Source organism: Gymnoscopelus braueri (assembly GCF_963280865.1).
Source record: "Gymnoscopelus braueri genome assembly, chromosome: 4".
NCBI lineage: Eukaryota > Metazoa > Chordata > Actinopteri > Myctophiformes > Myctophidae > Gymnoscopelus > Gymnoscopelus braueri.
Genome location: NC_137605.1, coordinates 50,757,367 through 50,777,624, shown reverse-complemented (window position 1 = coordinate 50,777,624; position 20,258 = coordinate 50,757,367). Strand labels below are relative to the sequence as shown.

The window sequence follows — 20,258 nt, the reverse complement described above, 5'->3', positions numbered from 1 at the left end:
GTCGGAGAAAATGTTCTCCGTCTGTCTGCAACACAGACACGCACGCAACGCTGCTGAGGCTCGTCTGTGATTACTCTGTTGGGGCGGGGGGGGGGGAGCAGGAGGTGACTGACGCACATGGCTAATCTGAATACCACGGTGGTTTTAGCATTAAATGAGCTCCGGGTCCAGTACAGGTTCTATAGAGACCCGGGTCGGACCAGGTCTAATACATTTGAATTATCCTCGGTTCGTTTTTCGACCGGGTCCAGTTTTTCCGCTGTCCCGTTTTGGGCCCCGGGTCCACTTATCCACGGGTCCGTTTCGGACCGGGTCCAGTAATATAGGATGTTTTCGCGAGGTCCGTTCGGACCGGTCCAATTATCCACGGGTCCGTTTCGGTTCGGGTTCCATTTTTTTGGACCCCGTTCTACCCGGTGCATTTGTGTGACGCTTGTAGTACAGCGTCACACAAAAGCATCAAAAGTAGCAGATATACAAGCTCAAAACGCGGCGCTTCGCGCCGCGTTTTAGCTACTTTAGCATACTTTAGTACTTTAGCTACTTTAGCATTTGAATCCTGAAAAGTAGCAGTTTTAGACATATGAGTTTTCCACCCGACATAGACGATATATAGCAAGTTTTCCAGAAACTGTCAGGTTGAAGCAATGACGATGATTGAGCAGGCATGCCGTTCTTCTGTGGTCAGGGAGAAACTTTATCTCTCTCTCTCTATGTACAGTAAGTGTCTCTCCGTTCTCCCTCGCCGTGGCGACACCTCCTCGCCCTCCACTTTTCAGCCACAGGAAAGTGGGAGGCTGTGCCACTGCGGAGGCTGTAGCGCGACGAGGAGGTAAAGACGGAACGGCGCGCGCCATCCATAATTAATCCACCTTGATTGCATTTCCTAATCCACTTTTGATTTGTGTGTGTCGGCGTGTGCGTGCGTGTTTGTTTAAAGACTTGCAAAGCAGGTGCAGGGGGATGAGGAGGAGAGAGGAGGGGAAAAAATAAAGCGTGTTGAAGTCCCAGAAGAACCCACCGCACTGGCTTCTTGTTCCAGTCAACATCTATAAAGTGGAGATAGAACCTATGGGACTGGCAGCTAGGCATCCTCTTTAACACCGACTTAATTTAACCCATTAAGACCGGCAAAGCATCTGTCACTTTAGATTTGAACCACTTTAGCCGTTATCTTACACTTACTATTCAAAAATAGCAGATCTGCAAGCTCATAGTGCGGCACCGAGTGCCGCGCTATGAGCTTGCATATCTGCTATTTTGGGAGAAATCATGAACTTTTTTGCAATTTTTTAAAATCTTAATCTGAATATATATTTCTTTCAAGGGAACATTTGTAACTCAAATCTTTGCTTCTGGGGATTCTACACATGTCTTCTAAATCCTAACAGTTTTTTTTGGCTATATATCAGTGGTTCTCAAACTTTTTAATGTCAAGGACCCCCAAAATTGTATTCGGCCGCGGACCCCCATATGAAAATATTTAGTTCCAGGGAAGCAAAGATTTTAGTTACAAATGTTCGCTTTAAAAATATATTCAAAGATTTGCACAAATGTTCAAGATTTTTCAAAAAAATTGCAGATCTACAAGCTCTATGCTATGAGCTTGTAGATCTGCTATTTTTGAATAGCCAAATAAATCTTAAAATGACAGAGATGCGTTCCCGGTTTGAATGGGTTAAAAAGGAAATCTTTCATCCACTGAGGAGGTGTGTTTGTGTGGGTTTTAGGATATAGCACTATAGGTCAGGATCTTTTTTAATGCTCCGAAAACACGTATACGTCGTAAAAGGAGTCTGGTTTACTAATGTATAGTTTGTGTGTGTGAATAATTGTTTTGAAGGGAGTGGTTGATGGGTTCAGGGTGCAGCAGGCCAGCATCTGCTGCTGCTACATGTTAGGGGGGGGGGTTTATCTTTATCAGTTTTTTTCTCTCCACGGCTCAGGAGGGTCCTCCTTGCTTCTTCAGCAGGTGTCTGTGGACGAGGTGATGGATTATACCTCTCTTTCTCCTATCTCCATCCCTTCGCTCTCTCTCTCTCTCCTCCCACTCCCCCCCCCCCCCAACACCCACCCTTGCTTCCTGCTGCTTCTCTGTAGGGAAATGAATGAGCCTCCTGTTTGCTGCATCTGCATCTCACTCTGTCAAACTCCACCATACATCTTGTGTGTGTGTGTGTGTGTGTGTGTGTGTGTGTGTGTGTGTGTGTGTGTGTGTGTGTGTGTGTGTGTGTGTGTGTGTGTGTGTGTGTGTGTGTGTGTGTGTGTGTGTGTGTGTGTGTGTGTGTGTGTGTGTGTGTGTGTGTGTGTGTGTGTGTGTGCGTGCGCTAGTGTTTGTACGGCCTGTGTGCATTTGTTAACCCATTAAGACCGGGAACGCATCTGTGTCATTTTTTTTGGGCTATTCAAAAATAGCAGATCTACAAGCTCATAGAGCGGCACCGAGTGCCGCGCTACGAGCTTGTAGATCTGCAATTTTTTTTAAATCGTGAACATTTTTGCAAATCTTTTGAATACATACTTTTTTAAAAAGCTAACATTTGGAACTCAAATATTTGCTTCTAGGGGTCCCTGGGACAAAATATTTTGAGATGGGGGTCCGCGGCCAAATACATATAATTTTGGGGGTCCCTGACATGAAAAAGTTTGAGAACCACTGATATAGAAAACAAAAACTTTAGAAGACATGTTGTAGAATCGGCCTCGGGTCTTAATGGGTTAATATGCGTGTACATGCATTGCGTGTGCGCGCACGTGTGTGTGTGCACGCGCTCGGCCAGGTCATTTAGTACTCTGCATGCAAGCTTGGAGCAAGCTGATAAGCTGTTAGGGAGAAGAAGGAGAAAAAAATAACGCAACAACAACTGGCAATTAAAAGTTGATCAGGCTGTCAATTCAAATGGAATGAAATGGAACCAGAAAGTAATTAAAAGGATAGTGTGAAAACGACAACAATTATATCTCTTAGCTTCTCATTACCGACGCACAGAGGGATTTAATTACTTTAGCTGTTCATACAGTGAATCATACACTGTACATAACGCACTATATCCCCGCGCGCTACCTCCACGAGACGACCGCCTTGCAATTCTGGCCCGCACGTAATACGGGACGAGCTGGATTCCTTTTGCTTTTCCGATATTTAGACCTTAGAAAGCATCCGTGTCATTTTTTAAATAGCTTTATATTTAGTAACATAGGTTTTTCAGAAAACTGTTTGATTTAGAAGGCATTTCGTTGCTGTCGGGCAGAAATCTCTCATCTCCATTTTCTAACTTTTGTTTTCTGTGTAAATCAACGCCCTACTTGATCATACTACAGCGTCACACAAAAGCATCAAAAGTAGCAGATCCACAAGCTCGAAGCGCGGCGCGAAGCGACGCATTTCGAAATGCTACTTTTTGAATTGGAAAAGTAACATTTCTGAACATACTGTATGAGGTCTCCACCTGACAGAGACGATTTGTAGAACCGTCCTCAGGTCTAAATGGGTTCAAACCAAGCACAACGGAGCAAACAGACAATATTGGTATTTAGATATTTGCTGCGGAATATTTTATCAAGAACCTGCGTGGGTCCAATTAGAGTGTTTTTAAGTGGCTGGTGGTATTGGAAGGGTTATTCCCGGTCCTCCCAGTTTGCCCATATGGCCGTAGGCTGTGTATCCGCTGTGTTAATGAGCCTGTCAGTTCCCATTCCACTCACCTCCAACTGGGACGGGCAAGAGAGAGAGGGAAGGGAAAACCTTCTTCTAGCGCCGATGTATACAGCCATCCCACTAGCTCAGGTACCGGTGCAGAATATAACCTCTCAGCACACACTCGTGCTTTGCTTCCTCTCGCTTAGCATTGTGAGCTTGTCGATCGGCTATTTTCGGTCGAGCAAAACCCCGGTGTGGCGCGACCAAGTATAAATCACCCTTTACTCTCTCTCGCTCGCTCTCCTTCCTCTCTGTGTCTGTCTCTCTGTCTATCTCTCATGCCGAGTCAGACATATACACATACACACCGCTCCTCCTAAACGAGGTCATCTCTCTCTCTCACACACCACACGTACATAACACCCAGAGATGTCAGTTCTTCAGGGGCCTGAGCTCCTACCTATGTGTTCCAGAAACTTTTTCTGTCCTGGTAGCATTCCGTATAGGCTCTAATAGTAGAGCGGATAGTAGGAACAATCGTTCACTTTGTGATACAAGCGTGAAAATTGGCATGAACATTCCTTTAGGTCAACTCTTTGACTTTTTTAATCGAGCCACTCAAAAATCCAAGATGGCGGCCATTTTTCAAGATGGCCGATACCTTAGTGGGCAGTTAAGTGATATGATGGTTTATTTGGTGATACAAGCATGAAAATTGGCATGAGCAGTCTCTGTGGGTCACTTGACAATACGCCACCCACAGCTACTTGAAATTTCAAGATGGCGGCCATTTTTCAAGATGGCCAACACTTTAGTGGAGCATTTAAGTTATATAATGGTTCATTTGGTGATACAAGCATGAAAATTGGCATGAGCAGTCTCTGTGGGTCACTTGACAATAAGCCACCCACAGCTACTTGAAATGTCAAGATGGCGGCCATTTTTCAAGATGGCCACCACCTTAGTGGACTAGTTAAGCTTAAGAAATCATTTAGTTGGTGATACAAGCATGAAAATTGCCATGAGCCGTCTCAAAAGGTCATTTGACAAGAAACCGCCCACAGCCACTTGAAATTTCAAGATGTCAATCTTTAAATGATACCTTTTCTCATAGAAATGTATTGGGTTCCTCAAAAAGCTCTGTCAAGAGAGGTTGTTTGACTGTGTTTTGTCTGACTCCTCGCCCACGACCTGTCCAGTTTGGTAAGACCTGTCAGGAGTTGCCTCCCACCGGCATAGCTCTCAGGGTTCACTGAGGTAGGCCTAAACAAGCTCCCTTACCACGACAAGGTAACAGTCACAAGGGAGGATATATATATATATATATATATATATATATATATATATATATATATATATATTGTTTTTTTTAAACTACTAACTAAAATACTAAGGGGTGGGGAAACAAAAAATAAGATGAATAAATTAGCACAGTTGTGGTGCTGATAAGCACAGTTGTGGTGCTGAACGGACAGTGCTCCAAAATTATGAGTAATGGCTAATACTGAATGGCAATAGCCACGGAACCATGACAAACGATACTAAGGAACTAAACTGAAAATGTGCTTCACTGTTAGATATGGCAGTGGAAGGCAGTGGAAGCAATGTTACAAAGTAACAACTGAAAATTACACAGTAATAGACTAGATAAAAAGTAAAACATGATGCGTCGATGTGACGAGGGGAAGCCGAGCCATAGGCCTCCACTTGAAAACACAGAGGACAACAGGGAATAACTCTGGCAAAATAAACATGCAAATAGGTTCTAGCAGGGGCAACTACATAGGCATGTGAAACTGAGTCCATATCTGAAGCAGTTACACCTTCCAGTACATGCCTTGGAGCACCCACATTTGGTCAACTCCCAACAACTCTCCGCAATAGGTGGAAGTGGAGTCCAGAAGACTTTCCACTTCTCGTCCTGTTCCACCCATCCCCAGTCAGATGGGCTCTGCATTTGTGGATGTCGCTTCAATGCCTGTCCCCACACGTATCCAGCCTCATAAGAAGCATGTTTGGCATGCTCTTTGAGTGCTGCTTGAGTTGGTGGGATCAAGTCATATTGTCTTTGCTTTCTGGCAAAGAGATCAAGCCTGGCCTCGTTCACAGTTGTGACATCGCTGGACCGGTCATACATTAGATCTTCTTGGCCTCTTGACATGGATATCTTTGGTATCTTCAGTGTCTTCAGCAGATGTAGATGCTCTCTTTTGGGCCCTTTCCAGCTCTGTGTTGTTGAACCTAAGTTTACAGCTTGAATTATATTTTGCTCTGTTTCTTGTCGATGTGCTTTCTATGCCATCACCTTCATCTAGTCGGGTTGGACTAAGTAAGATAGGCAGAGCATTGATCTTATGAAATAATGGAACATTTCTTGCAATGGTATCATAACCAGTACGATCGTGCTCTCTGTTGAATAAACTCGGCTGAATGAGTTTTTCCTTGGTGACCTGCTGACAAATTAAACATCTGTCCCAGTTAGTTTTCACAACTGTTATGATGGCTTCTGCCATGTCTGCAGCATAGGCAGAGGCCGAGGGTTTATCCTTTTACCACCTTTTACCAAGCACTTTGATGTATGGGATACAACTAAGTTCGTGCCTTAACCCTACACTTAGTTCGATCGTTCATCCAATGCCATTTAAATCCTGAGCGATCTGTACACCATCCGGTTAACTAAAACCCCATTAACCTTGGCTCGGCTCTCCCGTGCTGGCACAACCTGTCAATTCAGGTGCGGCTATCTAACTGTTTTGGGGTAAATTAGACAGCATTTGGGATACCAACTTTCAATTAGCTGACATTGAACCCCACTCTGAGTTTAACAGCAGTGATATATCACCAGTGTGCCCTGGTAGTGCAGATATTCACTCTTATCTAATCTATCTATGATCAACAAATCAACACAACTATATTGTGATGTGTTAAAAGTTGTTCTTTAGCATAATAATAATAATCGTATAATCGTCCTTAAAGAAAAAAAAACATAAATTTCTATGAGAAAATGTATCTTTTGAGGATCCAGGGGGCGGCCATCTTGAAAATAGAAATGTAAAGTGGCTGGGAGTGTTTTCTTGTCAAGCAACCCTTAGAGACTGCTCATGCCAAATTTAATGCTTGTATCACCAAATAAACCATTATATAACTTAATTGCTCCACTAAAGTGTTGGCCATCTTGAAAAATGGCCGCCATCTTGAAATTTCAAGTAGCTGTGGGTGGCCTATTGTCAAGTGACCCACAGAGACTGCTCATGCCAATGTTCATGCTTGTATCACCAAATAAACCATTATATAACTTAATTGCTCCACTAAAGTGTTGGCCATCTTGAAAAATGGCCGCCATCTTGAAATTTCAAGTAGCTGTGGGTGGCCTATTGTCAAGTGACCCACAGAGACTGCTCATGCCAATTTTCATGCTTGTATCACCAAATAAACCATCATATCACTTAACTGCCCACTAAGATGTCGGCCATCTTGAAAAATGGCCGCCATCTTTGATTTTCAAGTGGCTCGATTAAAAAAATCGATAAATGACCTCTAAAGATGATCTGTACCAAGTTTCACGCTTGTATCACCAAGTGAACGATTCTCCCTAAATATTGCTTTTATCCGCTCTACTATAAGTAAGTAGTGGGCACTAGTGTTGCCAGATTTAGAAAGAAATAAGCAACCTGGAAGCGACTATAGGCTGCATGAGCGCTTTTAAACCGATATATTCCATCGGCTTCTTGAAAATTGCCGGATCTACAAGCTCAGAACGCGTCGCCATGCGACGCGTTGTGAGCTTGTAGATCGGCTATTTTCAAAGGAAATCTTGGGGGGAAAAAGTTGAATATTTAGAAAACTTCTGAAAAATGTTAACAACACCAAACTTGTATGGCTCGGTCCCTGGCACAAAATATTTTCAGATGGGGGGGGGGGCCGCGGACGAATACATATTAATTCGGGCGGTCTTTGACATGAAAATGTTTTAGAGCCACTGGTTTAAACAACATTTGGGAGTAAACCCAAATAAGAAACTACACTTTAGAAACAAGCCCCAAGAAAAAACACAACTGCCAATATTTACAAGCGACTTTACAGGAGAACAAGCCCAAAATGTGCTTATAATAAGCAGACATGGCACCACTGGTAGTGGGGGCTGTGGCGCAAGCCGCTGTGATGATGGAGCCAGCTGGGTTGTATAGTGATGGGTTCTGCCCTGGACAGGGCAAGACAGCTGGTCTCATTACAAACTTTATTTAACCCGTTGACCACAGATGCGTATGCTGGGGGTCTATTGGCCAGCTGTGCACCACCGCAGACTGAGCCTTCATTCCTACGATTGCAGGCATCGGGGCGTAACGGCACGGCGGTACCGTTGGTCGGTGATTCAGATCCCGCTGTAGCGGCCAGGCACAATTCAGCTGCTCACACACTGATGACGATTGATTTGCAATAAAAGCAACAACGAGGCAGTCAGCAGAGCTGGTACTTTTACTGCCTTTTGAAAGGCAGCTCCACAGATCTAATCGGAGCGGAACACCAACAGACTGCGGAACACAAATAGATTCCAATCGTAAGACTTAACCCGTTAAGACCGGGAAAGGATCTGTGTCATTTTTTTAGATCTCTTTTGGCTGTTCAAAAATAGCAGATATACAAGCTCAAGCTTGTAGATCTGCTATTTTATGAAAAATCGTGAAAATGTGTGCGAATCTTTGAATATATATATTTCTAAAGGGAACATTTTTAACTAAAATCTTTGCTTCTGGGGGTCCCTGGCACGACATATTTTGAGATGGGGGTCCGCGGCCAAATACATATCATTATGGGGGTCCTTGACATGAAAAAGCCACTGATATAGAAACATATGTTTTTCAAAAAACTGTAGGATTTAGAAGACATTTGTAAAATACCCAGAAGCAAATATTTGAGTTAAAAATGTTTGCTTTAAACATATATATATATATATATATATATATATATATATATATATATATATATATATATATATATATATATATATATTCAAAGATTTGCACAAACTTTCACGATAAAAAAAAAAAAAGCAGATATACAAGCTTGTGAGCTTGTATATCAACTATTTTTGAATAGCCTAATAAATCAAAAAAATGACACAGATTCTTTCCCGGTCTAAATGGGTTAAGTTCTCTATTTGCGGAGCCAAAAGAGGGAGAACAAAGCGGTCTGTTTGGCTTGTGGATGCGTTTTCTCTGAATATTCCTTTTGATAAAGTCCTCTCAACTCCTGTCAGCATAATTGAATTGGCGTTTTGCCCAAAGATGTTAATTTGAGTCGCTGACTGAGAGTGTGGGCTCCTTGTTTATATAAGTTTTAACTGACAGTCACGTGTTCGCATACCGTCTGATGGAATGATCTGAAGCACGCTCGTCCAGGTTAATAGGCGTAATTATGCTACAAAGTATGACAACACAAAACCCAATGACTTCATAACTCATAAGTCTTCGTCTGTTGTACAAAGTCCTGGGGTGTGACGATAACGTGTTTTGAAATGGCTTTCTGTATGTTCTGTGGGAACATTATTCAAGGTCCTTAACATCCCGGAGAACTTGGGCTATCTGAAAATGTAATGGCACATTTCCCATTCATAGAACACGTATGAAGTGTCATATGGAAGCCTACCTCCTTATTTTCTTCTCTTACACAAAGGTAGCATTCCCCCATGCCAGCCTCCTTTTGATCTCCCTAAATTAATTCCCCAGTCGTGAAACATATTTTAATCTTATCTGAAGAATATTACATCTTGTGTCACTACAGTACATGGCCGTGCAATGCAGTAGACGCTACATGTGGTAGACGCTCTCCTGGAGAAAATGACTTTGTTAAGAGTGCAGCTCCTGATGTTTAGTCCGTCAGTGCTGTTTTGTGTGGGATTTATTTTATTTACTTTTTTCATTTTTTGGGGGCTGGATCCATGCTTTATGTTAACAGCTGCATAATGCCTATTGCAGTAAAGTAACTACCTCTCCCAGTGTATACTTACACCACACCCCAGAGACAACTTTTGGCAGGGACAGCTGGATTTTCCAATTGGAAGAAGTGTTTGCATGCATTAGCATAACAATGAAGCCCAGTAGTTGTTTTAAAGGAAGGGGAATATAAATGCAACGGAAAAGATTTCGGAAGGACCATTAAATGATGGCGACTTCATATTTACAACATGTATGCGTTACCTCAAGGTGAATATTGGGGCAGGCATACATTTGCATGAATTAGCATTTTTAAGGAGTGCGGGGACATCAGCTCCTCGTTACAAACAGACAAAGTCGATAAATCAAAAAAAAAGAGGGGCCGGGCTGCTTAACCCGCTAAGACCGGGAACGCATCTGTGTAACCACTTTAACCATACTTTGGTTATTTAAAAAATAGCAGATATACAAGCTCATTGCGCGGCACCGAGTGCCGCGCAATGAGCTTGTAGATCTGCTATTTTTGAAAAAAATCGTGAAAATGTGTGCAAATCTTTGAATATATATATTTTTTAAAGCAAACATTTTTAACTCAAATCTTTGCTTCTGGGGGTTCTACAAATGTCTTCTAAATCCTAACAGTTTTTTTTTTTAAACGTCTGTTTCTATATATCAGTGGTGCTCAAACGTTTTCATGTAAAGGACCTCCCAAAATGATATGAATTCGGCCGCGGACCCCCATCTGAAAATATTTTGTTCCAGGGACCCCCAGAAGCAAAGCTATGAGTTACAAATGTTTGTTTGCTTTAAAAATATATATATATTCAAAGATTTGCACACATTTTCACGATTTTTCAAAAATTGCAGATCTACAAGCTCATAGCTCGGCACTCTATGAGCTTGTATATCTGTTATTTTTAGCCTAAAGAAAAAGAAAAAAAAATGACACAGATGCGTTCCCTGTCCTAATGGGTTAACGTGATTGTGGCGATGGTTGCTTTGGTCACCGCGGAGTGACTCGCAAGAAGTGAGTATGCAGCAGTGCTGGAAAAAGTACTCAAATTCTTTACTTAAGTAAAAGTACCAATACTGCAATATATAAATACTCTGTTACAAGTAAAAGTCCAGAAATCCAAATTTACTTGAGTAAAAGTACAAAAGTATTGGTATCAAAATGTACTTAAAGTACCAAAAGTAAAAGTACTAAAATGTTTGAAAATAGCCGATCTACAAGCTCTCAACGTTGAGAGCTTGTAGATCGGCTATTTTCAAATATCCTAGGTATAAAATAGGGCTGAAGTGGTTAATGTATGTTTCATAATGTAATAATTTATATCTGCAAAGTAACTAGTAACACAAATTTTCAATTAATTGTAGTGGAGTAAAAGTACAATATTTGCCTCTGAGATGTAGTGGAGTAGAAGTAAAAGTATTGGAAATTGGAAATACTCAAGTAAAGTTGTACTTAAATTGTACTTAAATTGTACTTAAGTACAGTACTTAAGTAAATGTACTTAGTTACTTTCCACCACTGGTATTGCAGAAGCACCGGGCAGGCAGTGAGCCTGCGACTCAGTGGCACCGTAATTCCAAAATGAATATTTATAAGGTAAGGGGTGCTCTGAGGACTTGGCCTTGGGGGAAATAATTGGGGTGGACAGGAAGAGCGTGCACGTTGGTGGAACCTTTTCCGCCATCTCTGCTCGGGGAGAGAGAGAGAGAGAGAGAGCTGCATGTAGGAACAGCCCCGCAGTCATTTTTAGGGGAGAATACGGCACGCTAAATATCCCTGCACTCGTTTAGCCCATTCAAGCCGGGAACGCATCATCGTGTCATTTTAGATTTCTTTGGGCCATTCAAAAAATAGCAAGATATACAAGCTCAGGAGGAAATATAAAGATCTACAAGCCATGAGCTTGTAGATCTGCTATTTTTTTGCAAACATTTTTAACTCAAATCTTTGCTTCTGAGGGATTCTGCAAATGTTTCTAAATCCTAACAGTTTTTTTGGTAAACTTGTGTTGCTACCTGTATAATATCAGTGGTTCTCAAACTTCTTTTCATGTCAAGGACCCCCACAATTATATGTATTTGGCCGCGGACCCCCATCTCAAAATATGTCGATCCAGGGTCCCCCCCCCCCCCCCCAGAAGCGAAGATTTGAGTTACAAATGTTCTTTTTAAGATATATATTCAAAGATGTGCACAAAGTTTCAAGAGTTTCTCAAAAATAGCAGATCTACAAGCTCATAGCGAGTGCCGCGCTATGAGCTTGTAGATCTGCTATTTTTGAATAGCCCAAAGTATAAAACAATGCTTTTTTTTAGCTCAAATCTAAAATGACACAGATGCTTTCCCGGTCTAAATGGGTTAGGCAGAGGACGAGTTGGAGCCGGTGCCTGGAGTGCGAGTGGAGTTTGGGATAATAATAGCCGAGTTTTTTTTTTGTTTTGCAAAGTGCTAGTCTAATCAGCAGATGAACATAGCGCGCCGCGTTTTAATCACCGGGAGTATGAGAGGACGAAAAAACCCACGGGAGACCGCCCTGCACTTAGCGACATTGTATTGACTTCAACATGGACCGTCGCGTCTTACTGTACCTCTCTCTTTTATTTCTCACTGCTCTGCCTCACTCCTCCTCCTCCTCCTCCTCCTCCTCCCGCCACAAAAACACAACTCTCTCTCTCTTTCTCACATGTATTTGCTGTGAGAACCTGAGTTTACACACTGCTACAGGCTACTGCTTGGCCTTACGTCTACAGCTCATTTAACCCCTGCTCATTTTTGCTAGGGTGGGATGGATCAGGGTAGAGGACAGAGTACAGCAACTTGCAAGCCCGCATGGTCTACAAGATACACTACACCACAAAGACACCCATGTACCTGTCAAACTACTTCACAAACGTCAATGACGTCCACAACCACAACACCAGAGGGAGCTCCAATTATCACGTTCAACCCAGATTTTGCTCTAACAAAGGGATTCAATTCGTTCTACCGCCACCAAAATGTGGAATGCCCTACCAACAGTCATAAAAAAAACATGTGAATCCTTACTCTCCTTCAAAACTGCTCTAAAAGAGCACTTACAGGTGGCTGCAATTGGGAACTGACCCCCCCCCCCCCATTTCTACTCGTTTATGTCATGTTTTTTGCATAGTAGTGTATATTTGTCTGCCATTAAATGTTTCGATGAATTGAGTACAAAGGACCCCAATGGAAACATGCCATAGTGCTTTCTTTGGTTTAAAATCCTCTTAAAGGGGCCACACCATGAATTTCATTTTTTTTTGGGGGGGGGGGGGGTATTTTTTGGGCTCCCCAGTGTCTCTTTTATTTTTTTTTAACATTCAGTCATTCATTCTCATTTCAGAGATTTTCAGAATGGGCGTGTCTGAACAGGCCATTTCAGAATGGCAATGCAAGTGACATCACTTGCATTGCCATTGCATTGATGCTGGCCAGACAGAATTGCTCAGTAGCCCCCCCCTGCCCAAGAGGACGTTTTGGTATTGCAGCTGAAAGTGCTGTATAAGCCAGAGACAATTGACTTGGGATGAGTATATCTGAGTGATGATTTAGGCTCAAACCTTTTGAAAAAGGTTTGAGGGACATACACCATATGATATTAAATATCAAATATATTTTTTTAAATTCATGGTGTAGATCCTTTAACACATTGAGTGCCAGGTACTATCATCCAAATCATCAGTGCCAGCGTTTTTTACCGTGTCTTGGCGAGACAGCTACAGAAGCAACAACGTGGACCCGGATGTAAAAAAAAAGTATCCGGTCGATGGGGTAGGGGTCTGTCTATCGACTGGAACAATAACATTTCTACCGCGATCCGCCATTTTGGAACGATCGCCCATTGAAAATGGCTGGTTTTCACCACAAAAAAAAGATATGGTTAGATATACGTTTTTTTCTCAAGATCCCATCATTGGGGCGGACACACGTGCCATTTTTTGGGATGACGTCCACATCCGTCCATTCCTTTTTACAGTGTCCTACGATCATTCCTATGTTGCGCTGGAGCGCCCCTCTTGTGGAATAAAAAAAACAAAAAAAAAAACAGTAGATCTACGTTTATGGCACTCGACGGGTTTATTTCTGCCGTGTCACACTGACTGGACCTGGAACTAGAGTTCCCGGCCCTGGGTTCGGGGCTTGGGGGGGAGGGCTCGCTCCCGGAAAGCCCCACCTTTAACACCCCCGCCCTCCCGACCCAGTCCTTCCAGCCAGATCCTCACCTGACAGGCACTACTTAATTATTTCTTTCCACGAGTGTCGGAGCGAAACGAGGTGGAAAGAGGAAAGTGATGACATACTTTTAATGAATCCCTGAATAAATGATACTGCTGTCTAAGCTTAAGGCATCCCGAACTCACCCTGCGTGGGAGAGAGAGGTAGAATGGGGAGGAAGAGAAGAAATGGTGGAACAGATGTGGAAGCAGCAGACAGGGATTAGACCCAGAGCTACTGTGACCCGAGTGTTGCGCTGCAGCGTAGATCCGCCGCAGCCATATCTGATCGGCTGCTGTATCTCATTAGCTCTACTTAACCTATTAAGACCGGGAAAAGCATCAAAAGTGTCACTTTTAGATTGATTTGGCTATTTTTGAAGAATCTTGAACATTTTCGCAAATCTTTGAATATATGTATTTTTGAAGCGAACATTTGTAACTGTCAAATGTCTCAACAAATGTACTAATTTTTCTGAAAACCATTGATATTGAACTACTGTATATCAGTGGTGCTCAAACCTTTTCTTGTTATGGACAAGGACCTCCAAAATTATGTATTTGGCCTCCGACCCCATCAAAATATGTTGTTCCAGGAACCCCCAGAAGCAAAGATTTGAGTTACAAATGTTTTTTTTAATTTTTTTATGTATTCAAAGATTAGCACAAATGTTCAAGGTTGCCGTGAACCTTGAACATTGCAAAGGTTGCGTGGCACTCTGTGCTGCGCAATGAGCTTGTAGATCTGCTATTTTTTAATAGCCAAAGTAAATCAAAATAACGGTTATAGCTGACAATCTAAAATGACACAGATGCGTTCCCGGATTGAATGGGTTAACATGCAAGGATGCTTAAGATTAGCTTTGTCTCTTTGTCTTAAATCTCTCTCGCTTCTAGGAGTCTTTCTCCAGTGAGTCACCTGTGCTGTTATTAAAGCATTCAGTCTCTGCCTGAGTCCATGTGTAGTGTGTGTGTGTGTGTGTGTGTGTGTGTGTGTGTGTGTGTGTGTGTGTGTGTGTGTGTGTGTGTGTGTGTGTGTGTGTGTGTGTGTGTGTGTGTGTGTGTGTGTGTGTGTGTGTGTGTGTGTGTGTGTGTGTGTGTGTGTGTGTGTGTGTGTGTGTGTGTCCATGCGTGCCGTGTGCCCGTGGTGGCGGTGACCGTCCTTCAAAGAGACCCATTTCTCTGCTGCTTATCAGCGGTAGCGGCGTTAGATTGAGGGCTGTCACCCACGCTCTGTTGCCATAGTGAAGCCAGGAGCAGGGAGGCGTGATTGACAACTGTTCCACACTACTCAGGCATTGCCCTCCTTCCCTCTGCTCGTACAGCGTCTCCTCCGTCCATTTCGCTTTGGCCTCTCACAGGTGGGCGACGAGGAGTAGCGTGTCAATCACCTCCACACGACAGCTTTCTCACTTAATCTCACTCTTCCCTTTGTGGTCTGGCGTTAAGGGTCTGAAAGTAGTCATTCATTGGTAACGCTTTTCTGTAGAGGTAGACCGATGTAGCAGCCCTGTATTTTTTTTACAAAATCAGGATCGGTGGCGAAGTACTGCGATGAGGAAGGTTCACTTCTTTATTTTTATTTTTTATTTGTATTTGTTTTATTTAAAATGTTTTTCACATATATTTTGAATGCATAAAACCAGTGGTGGAAAAAGTACTCAAATTCTTTACTTACGTAAAAGTACCAATACTGCAATATAGAAGTACTCTGTTACAAGTAAAGTCCAGAAATCCAAATTTACTTGAGTAAAAGTACAAAAGTATTGACATCAAAATGTACTTAAAGTACCAAAAGTAAAAGTACTAAATGTTTGAAAATAGCAGATCTACAAGCTCACAAGGCATCGCGATGCGACGCGTTGAGATCGGCTATTTTCAAATAGCCTAGGTATAAAATAGGGCTGAAGTGGTTAATGTATGTTTCATAATATCATAATTTATATCTGAAAAGTAACTAGTAACTAAAGTTTTCAATTAATTGTAGTGGAGTAAAAGTACAATATTTGCCTCTGAGATGTAGTGGAGTACAAGTAAAAGTATTGGAAATTGGAAATACTCAGGTAAAGTACAAATACCTCAAAATTGTACTTAAGTACAGCACTTAAGTAAATGTACTTAGTTACTTTCCATCACTGCATAAAACTAGACACTACTCTGAAATAGTCATTAAGAGTGCTTAAAGTACTTGAACTGAAATAAATTGGTAAATAACATGCCTGTCTAGAATGGAAGACATGCTGTGCACAGACAGTGGAATCAGATGTGTTTTATGGAATGGAATTGTATTGGAATCTTTTGAGAGAGAAAGGGTCTGATATCAGCCTATCAGCCTTCCTGCTCTCCAAAATATCGCAATCAGTGTCGCCCTTGGAAAAAAGTCCATATTTAGACAATCTCTATAATGAAGATTTGAATCCCTGCATCATTGTGTTTCTCGTCTCGTTTCCGTGTGCGCGCGCGCGTGTGTGTGTGTGTGTGTGTGTGTGTGTGTGTGTGTGTGTGTGTGTGTGTGTGTGTGTGTGTGTGTGTGTGTGTGTGTGTGTGTGTGTGTGTGTGTGTGTGTGTGTGTGTGTGTGTGTGTGTGTGTGTGTGTGTGTGTGTGTGTGTGTGTGTGGGGTGCGTGCGCGCATGCCAGTGTTGATTTCGTGGACTAAAACTTTGACGGAAAATGTTTGTCGACTACCTTTTTTCACTGACGAACTAAATAAAAGCTAAGCTATGATGACTGAAAATAAGACTAAATATATTGACAATTTTGTCAACAATTAAACATTACACGAAAATGTTAGTGAGGCACTAATGGAGAAGAGATCCAGTAGAACTAAAAGACGAGTCATTTTATGCTTGGCTGCGAGTGGGTGTCTTGTTTATGAAAATAGCCGATCTACAAGCTCACGCTGCGACACTTTGTGAGCTTGTAGATCTGCTACTTTTGGCACGCAACCAAGTATAAATGAGGCATTACGACACTTCATCACATATATCAAAAGATACATTTTAGTCAACTAAATTAACTGTAGATTTAGCTGACACTAAAACATTTCAGATGACTAAAATGTGACTGAAACTAAATGGAATTATATTCAAAAGACTATGTCTAAAACTACATTAAAAAAATCTGTCCAAATTAACACTGGTGGCCTGGACCGGGCGGTCAAGGCACCTAGGCACTCAATGTAGCCTGACAGCGCGTCGCGGGTTCGAGTCCCGATCCCGACGGCCTTTGCTGCGTGTCACTCCGCATCTCCTTCTCCCCATTTCCTGTCAGCCTACACCAGGGTTCCCCAATAGTCGACTCGCGGGCCATTTGCGGCCCGCGAGAGGCAACTGTCCGGCCCGCGAGGACTCATGTCATAAAAAATATATATATCTGTATTACTGTTCAAACACATCTGTAAGTAAACTGTTGATTCTGGACTTATTTTGATTTTCAGTATGTACAACTGGCTGCTGTTAATCTGTATTACTTTTCAAGCAGTCTGTAACAACCAAATATATTAAGTAAATGGTTGATTCTCAACTTATTTTGTTTCATTTTTTCCTTGTGTGACCCTCAACACAGGATTTAAGAATCCCAGGCCTAAAATAACAGTGTCAAATTAGCTCGATTAGAGAAAAAAAAACGAATAAAGAACTAAAAATGTTGCACTATGGCACAATGCCCCTGCTCCTCGGCTTGGCACCCGAGACATAATTTGGCCCTTGGGGAAAAGTAATTGGGGAACCCTGGCCTACACTGTCCTATCCATAAAGACATAAAAGCCCATAAATAAATCGTAAAAAAATAAAATTAACTCTGTTGTGTGTTTGTGTGTGTGTGTGTGTGTGTGTGCTCAGATCGGGCAGCTGGTCTTCAAGGGGATGAAGAAGCTGAACCGCATCCAGTCCATCGTCTTCGAGACGGCGTACAACACCAACGAGAACCTGCTCATCTGCGCCCCCACCGGCGCCGGCAAGACCAACATCGCCATGCTCACCGTGCTGCACGAGATCCGCCAGCATGTGCAGCCCGGCGGCGTCATCAAGAAGGACGAGTTCAAGGTGCCCTGTGGTGGCCGTCACGACAGACACACAGACACACAGACAACAATAATTTAGCCCATTTAGACCGGGAAAGCATCTGACTGTGTCATTTTTTGATTTCTTTGGCTATTCAAAAATAGCAGATATACAAGCTCATAGCGCGGCACCGAGTGCCGCGCTATGAGCTTGTAGATCTGTTGTAGATCTGCTTGTAGATTTTTTTTTTATCATATATTTTCAAGTTAACATTTGTAACTCAAATCTTTGCTTCTGGGGGTCCCTGGAACAACATATTTTACAAATGTTTAAAAAATATGTTTTCAAAGATTTGGACACATTTTTACGACTTTTTCAAAAATAGCAGATCTACAAGCTCATAGTGCGGCACTCGGTGCCGCGCTATGAGCTTGTATATCTGCTATTTTTGAATAGCCAAAGAAATCTTAAAATGACACAGATGTGTTCCCGGATTAAATGGGTTAGACATCTGTACCAGAGTGTTGTCCTCATAAAATCTTTGTCTACACGCGCGCACACACACATAAACGCACGGATGCACACACACGCACACATGGCACACACACACACACACGCGCACGCAGACTGTTTTTCTGCCCAGTGCCAGCCAGTGACGATGGCCACTTTTCATACATCACCATTAAACTTTCTCCATCCAAGAGGCTGGCATCATATTTCTCAATAAATTGTGATTTGTGCTGGTTGCCAGGGAACAAATGATACCACAATGTTTGCTCATTTATCATGGCCGTGTACTTCTCCACTCCCTCCCTCCCTCCCTCTCTCTCTCTCTCTCTCTCTCTCTCTCTCTCTCTCTCTCTCTCTCTCTCTCCGCCTCGGTCTCCTTCGCCCCGTACTCCTCTCCTCCTCCATTCATCCTTTCTTCTCATTCCTGTTCTCCTTCCCCCCCACCCTGCACATATTTCTCCTAGGTTAATCTCTCTCTCTCTCTCTCTCTCTCTCTCTCTCTCTCTCTCTCTCTCTCTCTCATATATATATATCCTCTATGTCTCTCTCTCTCTCTCTCTCTCTCTCTCTCTCTCTCTCTCTCTCTCTCTCATATATATATCATCTATGTCTCTCTCTCTCTCTCTCTCTCTCTCTCTCTCTCTCTCTCTCTCTCTCTCTCTCTCTCATATCCTCTATGTCTTTCTCTCTCTCTCTTTCTCTCTCTCTCTCTCTCTCTCTCTCTCTCTCTCTCTCTCTCTCTCTCTCTCTCTCTCTCTCTCTCTCTCATATATCCTCTATGTCTCTCTCTCTCTACAGATAGTGTATGTGGCTCCCATGAAGGCCCTGGCAGCTGAGATGACTAAATACTTCAGTCAGCGTCTGGAGCCTCTGGGTATCAGTGTCAAAGAGCTGACTGGAGACATGCAGCTGACCAAGGGGGAGATCCTCCGGACACAGGTACACATGCACACACACACACACACACACACACACACACACACACACACACACACACACACACACACACACACACACACACACACACACACACACACACACACACACACACACTCACACAAAACGTAACACATGTGGTATATTCCATCATGTATGTTCTCTAGCTCCCCCATGTGGTTTTCTTCCACATATCATTTCTCCTGTAACATCCTCGTTAACTGTGTTAATGTAACTCTGAGAGCGTACAAATGAAACCCCTTACTTACACCGGGTCCATTTGGTCACACTTTCACAACTCTCTGAGTCAAATTGACATCGAGGATTTTACTGTGTACTCTAACGGCAGTGGTTCTCCCAGGGGGGTCCCCACATGATTTTTCTTTTTGGGGGGGGTGGGGTTTCTACTACACTACAGTACATACAGCAGCGGTGGGCAACTTTGATGATGGAGAGGGCCACTATATTTCACACAAAAGTAGCAAAAATAGCCGATCTACAAGCTCAAAACGCATCGCAGTGCGATGCGTTTTGAGCTTGTAGATCTGCTATTATTACTACTTTTGAATTGGAATCCAGATTTTTCTTATTGCTATTTTTGAATTGGAATTCCGAAAAGTAATTTTTTTCTTTAATTTCAAATGCATTTAGTTATACTTATGTTAACTTTATGATCTTAAATACAAATACATTGGACATAAAAAAAGACTATAGAATTTTAATACTAGTCATTAAGCTACTAATATAGACTGAAGTAATTAAAGCGGGTCATGTTTGCAATTGTAACAGCTGAAAACAATAATACATCAGTGTTCCGATATTAACCTGCGTGCCGCATTAAGTGAAGGTGGGGGCCCTTGTATGACATACAGATTTTTTCCCCCATTTCTCTGTCCTGGGTGGAGTCCAGAGGGAGGAGGAACCTCATTGTTTAAAGTTACCGTCGGCCTTCACCGCTTGACTTTGTGGCCGGTGGAGCTCTTTTTCAACTGT

The 20,258-nt window shown here is 42.5% G+C and overlaps 1 protein-coding gene across 1 annotated transcript in view; it reads left to right on the top strand.

Annotated features, from left to right (window-relative positions):
• LOC308083633 (activating signal cointegrator 1 complex subunit 3-like) overlaps window positions 1-20,258 on the top strand; it is a 256,275-nt gene that overhangs the window by 73,331 nt on the left and 162,686 nt on the right. Inside the window, exons 11-12 of the mRNA XM_080425948.1 lie at window positions 17,658-17,861; window positions 19,128-19,268. Of these exons, the coding sequence (XP_080282074.1) occupies window positions 17,658-17,861; window positions 19,128-19,268 (345 nt within the window). The remainder of the gene's footprint in view (window positions 1-17,657; window positions 17,862-19,127; window positions 19,269-20,258) is intronic.